At 40.2% G+C, this 12153-nt stretch overlaps 1 protein-coding gene across 6 annotated transcripts in view; it reads right to left on the bottom strand.

Annotated features, from left to right (window-relative positions):
- Positions 1–3925: 3925 nt before the first annotated feature.
- Positions 3926–12153, bottom strand: part of HPS1 (HPS1 biogenesis of lysosomal organelles complex 3 subunit 1) — a 29573-nt gene continuing 21345 nt past the window's right edge. For 4 of the 6 annotated variants that reach the window (XM_074233181.1, XM_074233186.1, XM_074233182.1 and 1 more), the window contains 4 exons: positions 11013–11126; positions 5733–5815; positions 4849–4961; positions 3926–4246 (listed from right to left, as the gene is read on the bottom strand). In XM_074233181.1, coding sequence (XP_074089282.1) covers positions 4161–4246; positions 4849–4961; positions 5733–5815; positions 11013–11126 — 396 coding nt within the window. In that variant the 3' untranslated portion in view covers positions 3926–4160. The other 2 variants (XM_074233184.1, XM_074233185.1) reach the window with 2 other exon arrangements.

Below are 12153 nucleotides of genomic sequence, written 5' to 3'. Positions count from 1 at the left end.
AACCAATATGGTACTGCTACCTAAACCAGGAAGAGTTAAAACAGAGAAAGAAAATTATAGACCTATTTCCCTCATGAATATAGATGCAAAAATCCTAAATAAAATCTTAGCAAAACGACTACAACAAGTCATCACTAGGATAATACATTATGATCAAGTAGGATTTATTCCAGGAATGCAGGGTTGGTTCAACATTAGGAAAACTGTTAGTATACTCAATTATGTCAATAACAAACCTATCAGAACCCATATGATCATATCAATAGATGCTGAAAAAGCTTTTGACAAAATACAGCATCCATTCCTATTAAAAACACTAGAGAGTGTAGGAATAAATGGACTGTTCCTTAAAATAATTAGCAGTATCTATCTGAAACCATCAACAAGCATTATACTCAATGGGGAGAGGCTAGAGGCATTCCCAATAAGATCAGGGGTTAAACAAGTGTGCCCATTATCACCACTACTATTCAATATTGTATTAGAAATGTTAGCATCAGCAATTAGAGAAGAAAAAGAAATTAAAGGAATTAGAATTGGGAAGGAAGAGACAAAACTCTCACTATTTCGCAGATGACATGATGGTCTACCTAGAGAATCCCAAGAAATCATCTAAAAAACTACTGGAAACAATTAGCAATTTTAGCAAAGTTGCAGGTTATAAAATAAACCCCCATAAATCCTCAACTAGCAAGAAACAGCAGGAAGAGCTAGAAAAAGAAATCCCATTCAAAGTAACCTCAGATAGTATAAAATACTTGCGAGTCTATTTGCCAAGACAGACTCAGAATCTTTTTGAAAACAATTATAAAACACTACTCACACAAATTAAATCAGATTTAAATAACTGGGCAAATATCAACTGCTCATGGATAGGTAGAGCTAATATAATAAAAATGACAATTCTACCAAAACTAAACTAGCTGTTTAGTGCCCTACCAATCAAAATTCCAAAAAATTACTTTAATGAGCTAGAAAAAATTGTAAGTAAATTCATATGGAGAAATAAAAAGTCAAGAATTGCCAGGAGCTTAATGAAAAAAAATGCAAACGAAGGTGGCTTAGCACTACCAGATCTAAAATTATATTATAAAGCATCAGTCATCAAACTGTTTGGTATTGGCTAGAAATAGAGTGGTGGACCAGTGGAATAGACTAGGTGTAAAAGCAGGAAAGGATTATAGTAATCTGCTGTTTGATAAACCCAAAGAGTCAGGCCACCAGGATAAAAACTCCCTCTTTGATAAAAACTGCTGGGATAATTGGAAGTTAGTATGGAAGAAACTTAGATTAGACCAACACCTCACACCCTTTACCAAGATAAGATCCAAATGGTTACAGGACATATATATATATAAAAACAATACTATAAGCAAATTAGAAGGTCAAGGACTAGTCTACCTGTCAGATCTATGGAAAGGGGAACAGTTTATGACTAAGGAAGAGTTGGAGAACATCACTAAAAACCAATTAGATGATTTCGATTACATTAAATTAAAAAGTTTTTGCACAGGTAAAACCAATGTAATCAAAATCAAAAGAAAAGTAGTAAATTGGGAAACAATCTTTACAACTAATGATTCTGACAAAGGACTCATTTCTAAAATATACAGAGAACTGAGTCATATTTTTAAAACAAAAAGCCATTCCCCAATTGACAAATGGTCAAAGGATATGCAAAGGCAATTTACAGAGGAGGAGATCAAAGCAATCCATAGCCATATGAAAAAATGCTCTAAAGCATTATTAGAGAAATGCAAATTAAAGCTTCGTTGAGGTACCACCTCACACCTCTCAGATTGGCCAGTATGACCAGGAAGGATAATGATCATCGTTGGAAGGGATGTGGGAAATCTGGGACACTATTACACTGTTGGTGGAGCTGTGAACTCATCCAACCCTTCTGGAGAGCTATTTGGAACTATGCCCAAAGGGCAACAAAAATATGCATACCCTTTGATGCAGCAATACCACTACTGGGTCTATACCCTGAAGAGATGAGGAAAAAGGGTAAAAACATTACTTGTACAAAAATATTTATAGCAGCCCTGTTTGTGGTGGCAAAGAATTGGAAATCCAGTAAATGTCCTTCAATTGTGGAATGGTTTAGCAAACTGTGGTATATGTATGTCATGGAATACTATTGTTCTATTAGAAATCAGGAGGGATGGGATTTCAGGGAAACCTAGAGGGATTTGCATGAACTGATGCTGAGTGAGATGAGCAGAACCAGAAAAACACTGTATACCCTAATAGCAACATGGGAGTGATGTTCAACCTTGAAGGACTTGCTCATTCCATCAGCGCAACAATTGGGAACAGTTTTTGGCTGTCTGCAAAGGAGAGTACCATCTGTATCCAGATAAGGAGCTGTGGAGTTTGAACAAGGTACAAGGACTATTTCCTTTAATTCGGAAAAAAAACCCAGATGTCTTATGGTTTGATCTGGTTACCTCTGAGAATTCTGTTCTCTTTAAGGATATGATTTCTCTCTCATCACACCCAATTTGGATCGAGGTACAACATGGAAACAAAGTAAAGACTAACGGAGTGCTATCTGTGGGGTGGGGGTGGGGGGAGGGAAGCAAGATTGGGGGAAAACTGTAGAACTCAAATAATATCTTTAATAAAAATTAAAAAAAAAGAAAAGACAATGACTTGAGATATATCATGGAGGATATTTGCTAGGATTTTGCAGTAGATTGGATTGGGTTACTTATTAATCTGCAGAGACCTGCTTGGGGATTCTTCATCCCAGATTCTTCTTGGATACCGTAATAATGCCAAGAGTCTATAGAGGAAAATTAGTTTTTTTCCTCCCTTCTTCTTCTGTAATTGAACTGTCAATTTTCCAGCATGTTTCCTTTACAAGTTAGACCTGTGTCTTGGAGATAACTCTTGCATGGGTGAATAAATAATGACATATGCTCCATCACTTGTACCCATCAGGTAGGGAAGCCCATAGAACCAACAGATCCTTAGCAATCAGCCTAGAGCTCACAGTGGGAATCTCTTCAGTGGCATTATTATCATTCTTATTTAAATTATCCGGACTGACATTGGGTCACTACCCAACAGACAGCTTCTTGGAAATCCTGATGGAAGGCAGGTGCCTAGGATAAGGTTTCTGGAGGGACTCAAAATCTCAAATGATCACCCCAAGTGTTTGATCCCTTTTGGGAGACCTAGACTTGCAGGGCTATCACTGAGTTTATCAGATGCTTTTGAAGCCTGTGAGCTTGGATCTTCATGTGCTGCAAGTGTCTGTCCTCATTTCTAGACTGGGATTTGGCTCCTCTCTCCTGGGACCAGGACACCCAGAGTTACTCAAACCTCCTCAGGGATTTGATGTGCCCAAAAATAAATGGGCATGGTGGGGTGAGGAGGTTTACAAGGTATAAAGTGAAAATAAGGTAGTTTATATAACAAAATATTTTATTTTGTCAATATCTTCATTCAATACCTCTCTCCTTGGCTAAAATCTGCAGAAGCCATAGGATTTGGTTTCCTGTTTCCTTCTACTCTATCCTAAAGGTACTGTTTAGCCCGAAGAGACATTATATCCAGTGATGGAGGGGCCAGATTGTGGAGAGCTTACTTCATCCTCAAGAACTTGGAAGTCACTGACTTTTTTTAATTTTGATCTTAAGAAATCATCAACAGAGATAACAATTTTAATATATTAAAAAGAATATGAAATTCTTATTTAAACCCTGAACTCTCCTTATGTACAGTTGTCTTTTAAAAAAAAGTAACACCAAGGGGTGGCTAGGTGGTGCAGTGGATAGAACACTAGCCCTGGAGTCAGGAGTACCTGAGTTCAAATCCAGCCTCAGATACTTAATAATTACCTAGCTGTATGGCCTTGGGCAAGCCACTTAACCCAATTTGCCTTGCAAAAACCTAAAAAAAAAGTAACACTAAGTTTAACAAGCTGGTAACAAAATAGCCCCATTTATGTATCCTTTTTTGCTTCATTTTTAAAAGGGAACAATTGATACAAGAACAATGTCAAGAAAAACAACATTAATAAGACAAAGCCCTGACTTACCTTTCCCTTCACCCTCTGCCTCTCCCTGGGATTAGGAAGCACTTAAGAAGTCTTAGGAACTGCCATCGTGTAGGATGTACATGGGCCCAGACTAAACCCCATCCCCATTTTACTGTAGGATAAGCCAATAATGCAGTTTGGATTTGGGGAAGCAGAGAAAGGAAACAATGCTTGAGCAACTTCTTCCCTTTTGTCCTGTGAGACAGAAGAGGGAAAGGGAAGTAAGGTCACAAAGCCCTGGGCAGCGATGCTGGTGACCTCCCGTCTCAGGGGCAATGGCATAGAGAGGCAGTCCCCAGGATGTCAAAATCCCTGGCTCTTTTAGGAAACAACAAGGGAGGCATCTGTTGAAGGCTCATCACTCTCTTGTAGCAGGAATGATTCCAGGGAAGGCCAGCCTCTGCCTCCTAACTTGCTCTCTGAAACACATGGTAACATCTGTACCATTGATGCTAATATTTGCAGCACCCCAGGTCTGACTGGTGGTTTGGAAGGGCACCCTCATGTGTTGGCTAATCCATAGACCAGACAGTACAGGGTTTTTCAGGAGTATATGGACATAGAGATTTCTCCAAAGGATGGATCAACTGTGATTGGCATCACTGGTGGGGCACATCCACCTCCAAGGGAAGAGTGTCCCCCAAAGTAAGTGTCTAGGGAGCCTGGGCAGGTCCCAAAGAGGGAAGACATGGAACAGACCAAACAAATGCCTTGTGAAACCTGAGAATCATAGCAGGGTCCAGGTTCCTAGAGCAGGGGGACACGGGAGGACTCCCACAGCTGCCGAGCCAGCTCACCCGCCTGCTGGACCACTGTGTCCACAGCCAGAACAGACAGGTGGATGGTCATCAATTCGTAGCATTTCACCACTTCTCCTGTGTGGCTTTTGCTGTAGTAACGCACAAGTTTCCTAGGAGAGGGTTAAGAGAAAATGTATGATTCAGGAGAGAAGCAGCTATCCTCTACCTGGCCAGGCTGGGTCCCACGGGGCAGGTCATCTCAAAGTCTAGACCCAGCCCAGGCCTCCTTAAGGGTAAAACTGACTATAATGCTCCCCAAGCCATGTGTCCTCTCCCTCGAAGGACAAGGTTTCCAGTGAGGACTTCTTCCTCAGGTTTGTCGACTTCTCTGCACCCAATTAGAACTGTACTGGCTTCTCCCTTTCTCCTCTGACTGGTCCTTCCCTCCTTCAGAGAGGTTCCTATCCTATCGATTCCAGCATCAATTCCATATGAAACAGAACCTGCCAAGGCCCAGATATGTCCACTATAATGAGCTTGGTGGAACCAGCGGTGCCAATGTGGCTGATGGCCCAGGGTCACAGAGAGAAGCTCCCTTTGTGACCACAGCACTGAGATACCACTGAACTGGGGACTGCATGGGCAGACATCTAGTAAGTCCTCACAGAGGGATTTCTAGCTCTTTGGCCTAGGTAATTCCCTAATGGGAGAAAAGCGATTCTTCCTTTAATCCCAGGAGAGAGTGTGTGTGTGTCTGTCTGTATGTATCTGTGGATGTACACCCACACCAACACCCACACACATAAAAATTATATGTGTATATACATCTGTGTGAATGCATGCTCTTAAGTCAGGTATTTGTTGTAAATATATGCAAATATATATTTATATGCAATCTCTCTAGCACTGGCACCTGCATCTCAATCTGGAAGGGGGGTTACCTGTAATAGTCTCCTCCCAGCACACCAATGGGCACTGCATCGTCAGAGAGAACAGGTACCTCTATCGCTGGCAGTTTGTGCCCCTAAAGAAGAGAGAAGCTCTGAGAGTGGTGCCCAATGGCAGCAGTTATGAGACACTGGTGCAAAGAGAAGCCAGGGCCCACGGAGGCTCTGAACTGTAGAGCTTCAGAAAGGGCCATTCCCTTACTGTGAAGGAAGAGCCTGGCACCTCCACATCACATGCCCCACAAGCACCCTCCATTTTCCTCCCACTAGAAGAAAAGAAGTTCCTTTAGGTAAAGGATGGTTTTGTTGGATTTATATCCCAGAACTTAGCAGAGGCAGGGGGTAGAGGTCATGCTTATAAAAATCTGTTTTCTATACTTCCACGAGCCAAGATGGCCAAGGAAACAACCATAAAATCGTGCCCAAAACAAATTCTGGAAGAGCAAAAACAGCAAAAAAGATGGGATGAAAACAACCTTTTAGCTCAGGAAACTTGGAAGCTCATCAAAAAAAGGTTTGTCTCCCTTGGGTAAAAGGGAAATGCAGGCCAGGAGAAGAAGTGTCCCAGCAAGTCAGAGGCAAAGCCTAACTTTAGTAAGCCAGAGGAGATCCGGAGCCGTGGTGGGGCAGAGCAAGCAAATGGCAACCCCAGGATCCCCACTACCATGCACCCCAGCATAGCTGGGGGAATGGACTTAGTCTAGCTCTGAGAACTGCCCCATGGTTCAGCATAGCCTGAGGCAAACAGGTAGATGTCAAAATTATGGATGCCTTAGTAACCAGGCAGATGACAGTGCTGTGTCCCAGGCAAACAGGCATCCCAGACCACTGTGCCTCATGCCTCAGTGTAGCCCTGGGAAATGCAGAAACACTCCACTGCCCTCACCACATGCTCAACATTGGCACTAGGATCTAGCTTAATAGTAGGTAAGCTGCTAACTCCTAAAGCCTTCAATAGTGCAAGTCCTGCCCACTTCACAGCAGCACCAGACAAGGGGGTCTGGGAGACACTGATGCAGCACCAGGTAAATTACAGGGGTCTGTAATCTCTGGCACAAAAAGCCTGAGACAAGTAATCCTTCCACCCTGGGAGCAGAATTCAAATTTTAATGAAAGGAAAAAGGCTAAAAAAGATGAGTAAAAACAATAAAAAAAAGAATCTGACCATAGAAGGTTATTTGAGAGGGAAGATCAAGGCACAAATGTCAGAAACACCTTTGGGCACAATCCCAAAGGAAAATGCTAAGTGGTCTCAAGCCCAGAAAGAACTCAAGGAAGAGTTCAAAATTGAACTTAAAAATCATATAAAAGAGGGAGAAGAAAAATTGTGAAAAGAAATGAGAGTGATGCAAGAGAAATTTTTTTTAAGGTTTTTGCAAGGCAGATGGGGTTAAGTGGCTTGCTCAAGGCCACACAGCTAGGTAATTATTAAGTGTCTGAGACCGGATTTGAACCCAGGTACTCCTGACTCCAGGGCCAGTGCTTTATCCACTGCACCACCTAGCCGCCCCCACAAGAGAAATTTTTTAAAAAGAATTAACAGACTAGAAAAAGAAAACAACTGCTTAAAAAGTAGAATTGATCAAATGGAAAAAGATAAAAAATATCCACTGATGAAAACAACTCCTTAAGAAGTACAACTGGCCAAATGGAGAAGTATAAATAGTAACTGAGGGAAAAAGTAGAAAAGGTAACTAAGGGAATCAGGAGAGACAATGTCAGATCACTGGAATACCTGAAACCATAATCTTTTGATTCTGGAGTACTTGGACATCTTTTAAGAAAATCTGTCTTCATGTTCTAGAACCAGAGGACAAAACAGGCACTGAAAGAGTCCACTGATCACCTCAGGAAAGAGATCCCCAAATAAAAGCTCCAATGAACATTATAGACAAATTATTGAACTATCAAGTCAAGGAAAAAGTAGTGCAAGTGACCAGAAAGAAAACAATTCAAATATTGAGAAGCCACAATCAGGATTACACAGGACTTAGCATCTGCTAAGGACCAACATTAAAGGACCAAAAGTCTTGGAACATGATATTCCTGAAAGCAAAGGAGCTAGGATTACAACCAATAATCATTTACTCTATAAAACTAGGCATTACATGTAAAAGGGAAAAAATTGCCATTCAATGAAAGAGAAGGATTTTGAGCTTTCTTAAGGAGATCAGATTTGAACAAAACATTTGATCTCCAATATCAAGATGCAAGAGATATCTAAAAAAAGTAAAAAAGGAAAAGAAAACATAAAGGATTCATTGGAGCTAGAAGTAATATACATAGACAGAGGGTACAGGTATAAGGTGAAGTTGAGAGAATGACAAAAATAATTACGGGATTAGAAAGAGGATTACACTGTGTACAGAAGGAAGAAAAAGGTAGAATGGGGTAAATTATTTCACATGAAGAGACACAAGAAAACCTTAACATTAGAGTGGAGGAAAAGAAGGGAAGGTCTGTTATAGGCATCACTTGAACCTTATTCTCATCAGGATTGACTCAAAAAGGGAATAATATACACAGTCACTTGAATAAAGAAATCTATTTTTCCTGATAGGAAAGTAGGAGGGAAAGTGATTAAGGGGAGAGGGGGACCAACGGATTAGAAGGCACACCATGGGAGATGGTAGACAGAAGCAAAACAGTCAAGGAGGGAAAAGGGTGAAAGAAGAAAGAAGACAAACCTGAGTTAAAATTGGATGAAAGAAAATATACACTTAGAAATCATAAATGTGAATGTGAATCGGATGAACTCTCATAAAATAGAAGTAGATAGCAAAATGGATCAAAACCCAGAATCCCACAATATGTTATTTACAAGAAACACTCGAAGCACAAAGACAGAGTAAAGTAAGGGGTTGGAGCAAAAACTATAATGCTGCAGCTGAAGTAAAAAAAGGCAGGGATAACAATCCTGATCTCAGACAAAACAAAAGCAAAAAAGACCTTAGTAAGAAAGATAAGGAAGGAAATTACATCTTGCCCAAAGGTATCATAGACAATGAAGTAATATCAATACTGAACATATATGCATCAAAATGGTATAGCACCCAAATACTTTTTTTTTTTTTTAGCAAGACAGTTGAATTGTGTGACTTGCCCAGGGTTCATACAGCGAGCAAGTATCAACTTTATGAGGCCAAATTTGAACTCAAGTCTTCTTGACTCCAGGGCCCATGCTCTATCTCCTGGAAAAAGGTCACCTAGTGCCCTCAGGCATGCTAATTCTTAAAGGAGAAGTTAATTGAGTTACAGATTCTTGATCAAAGAGAAAGTATTATGAAAGGTAAAATAGATAATTTTGATTAAATTATGTTATAAAGCTTTGCACAAACCAAACCATATTACCAAGATTAGAAGAAAAGCAGAAAGTTAGGAAACAATCTTTATAGCAAGTGTATCTGATGAAGGCCTCATATCTCAAATATAAAGAGAACTGAATCAAATTTATAAGACTAGAAGCCATTCCCCAACTGATAAATGATCTAAGGATATGAAGAGTAGTTTTCAGATGAAGAAACCAAAACTATCATATACGCATATAAAGAAATCATATTCTTTCGATTAAAGAAACAAATTAAAACCTCTCTGTGTTACTACCTCACACCTAACAGATTGGCTAATGCGACAAAAAAATGAAAATGATAAAAATGTTAGAGAAGATATGGGAAAATTGGGATACTGTTGGTAGAGCTGCGAACTGATTCTGTCATTTTTAGAGAGCAATTTGAAAGTATGCCCAAAGGGCAAGCAAACTATGCATACCCTTTGATTCAGTAATATACTAAAGAGGTCGGCATCCCAAAGATATCACAAAAAAAGGGAAAAGGACCTCTTTTCATGGTGGCAAAATTTTGGAAACTGAAGGGATGCACATCAACTGGGAAATGGCTGAACAACTTCGGTACATGAATGTAATGAAACACTACTGTGTAATAAGAAATGATGAGCGGGCAGATTTCAGAAAAACCTGGAAAGACTAGTACAAACTGGTGCAAAGTTAAATGAGCAGAACCAGGAAAACAATGTTATGATCAACTATGAATAATTCAGCTCTTCTCAGTAACATAATGATCTAATACAAGGATAAAGGACTCAGGAAAATGCTATCCACATTCAGGTAAAGAACTGATGGAATCTGAATGTAGATCAAAGCATACTTTTTTTCCACTTATTTTACTATTTGTGTGTTTTTTTTTCCTTTTGATCTGTTTCTTCTTTCACAACTGTAATTAATATGGAAAAATGTTTTACATGAGAGCACAAGTTCTATCAAATTGCTTAACATTTTAGGGAGAGGAGGAAGGCTTAGAATTAACTTCTCACTCAGTCATTCTGCTAGAACTTTCCAGTCCCTTTTGTCTAATTATTTTAATTAAGTATTACCTTTAGACTGATTTGTCCAGAGCTCTCTGGTGAGAGATGAGGAGGAAGGAGTCAGGGGTTGAGAGTGAGTGAGGGAGAAGTCAGTAGTTACTGGCATAGAAAGGAAGGCAGGGGTGAATGAAAGGTACCATCAGGTTCAAGTGAGGGCTGAAGATTGAAGTGATGGCTTTTAGGGGCTGGAAAAAAAAGAAGAAACAAACAAATAAAAACAAAACATCAAGAGAAGTAGAATTAAAGAAAAAAACAGGAAAAAAGAGGAATTAAGAGCAAGGAAATGTTAGAAAAAGTAGGAAAAAAATAGAGGTTAAGAACTCATCATCATTTATTTTTTATATTGCTGAGGCCATGTGCCCTAATGACAAAAATCAGGGTCAGGAGTCGGAAGAATTAAATTGTAGCCTCATGTTTATCCTTAACTAGCAATGTAACTTGGTACAACTCAATCTCTTGAGGCCCTACATTCTCCAGGTATAAATGGTGCCATCTCTCCTCTATGAATGATGGGGTTACCTGACGACAGCAGGTTATCAGGTTATACTCTGAATGCTCATTTTCAGTACTGGAGATGATGCATCCACATAAGGCCAGGTGCATCTTCCTCTCTTGCTTCCTCCCCCATCCCTCAACTTAAAGTATGTTTTGGAAGAGAGCCAAGTTGAAGCAAAAGTGGAAATTATATTTAAAATATGGCAAAGGGGCTGAAACCTGCAACTTTATTAGTCCTGTGCTCTAAACTGATCTAACTGGTCTTATGGATTCCACAGGATCACTGTGAAATTAAAATGAGACCAAAAATGAAAGATATTTGGGGAAAAACTCCCAACGATGTTCACATAGCTACATAAATATATCTTCTTTCTGCTCCCAGGGCATGGTTGTACACACCAGCTCATTCTCGAACCACAGGAAATAAGAGCAGTAGTAGTCTCCATCTCGGAATGTCAGCGTCGTGTAGCCCCTTTGGAGGTATCGTCGGGCCAGACCAACTAAAGTCCAGACCTGTGGGAAAAGAAGATGAGAAAATATACCATGTTAAAGGCTTGAGCTGTTTCCTTTAGTTGAAGATTACAATTTTCGGGTTTTTTTGTCTGAATCGTTCTCTTTCTTGCATGTCACCATTTAAAAATGGCTCACAAAAGAGCATTGTTTTGATGAATCAGTTGGTTTTTGGCAAACCTCAACAAATGAATCATTTATACCACAAGTGACATTTTAACATGACATAACATTTTATGACTACAAAGTATCAACTATGATTCCCCAAAGTCCCCTTCTGACCACTGGGAACTCCTGATCTTATTCCAGGAAATCAGATATCAGGAAGTCATGGATCAGCAAGGGTCTCTGAAACTAGAGACTGGTTAGGACTGGAGCAGGACCTAAAACTACTCTCTGGCTCTGAATCCTAGCCAAGTTCAGAATTATTACCACCATAATCACCACCACCAGCACCACCACGATCCCTAACATTTATGAAATGCTTGAAAGTTCACAAAGTGCTTGGTACATATTTAAAGAGGAATGTAAGACTGAAAGATGCTGACTTGCTCGGATCACAGGGACAGGGAGGGGAGGGGAGGGGAGGGGAGGGGGGAAGGGAAGGGAAGGGAAGGGAAGGGAAGTAGTGAAAAATCTGAACTCAGGTCTTCCTGAATCCAAGCCCAGGGCTCCAATCCATCATCCCATCTGGCTGCCTCTGCCTTAATGATGCAGGGTCGGCCGTGGCAGTGACCTCTGGTGGGGGGCAGAAGTGGCCAGCTTTTGTATCTGAGAGGAGATGCATGAGAACAGGAATTCGCTATTACAATAAAAATGTAATTACACTGAAGGGAAATGTATGACAAGAATAAGTCATGGGGAATGGGTTTCTTTTGAAATAAGATGCTGAACAAATAGAATACACTTCCTGAAATTCAATTCAACGTGATAAATATGTGAAAATCTGCCCAAATCAATCTCTCTTTCTTCTCTTCCCTCTGGCAGCTCTCAGGAAGGGCCTCTGGACCATTTTTGGTAAGGTCCCCAC

This window comes from Macrotis lagotis, chromosome 4 (assembly GCF_037893015.1).
Source record: "Macrotis lagotis isolate mMagLag1 chromosome 4, bilby.v1.9.chrom.fasta, whole genome shotgun sequence".
NCBI classification, from domain to species: Eukaryota; Metazoa; Chordata; class Mammalia; order Peramelemorphia; family Peramelidae; genus Macrotis; species Macrotis lagotis.
Note: the sequence above shows the minus strand (reverse complement) of the source record. Positions and strands in the feature narration are given on the sequence as shown.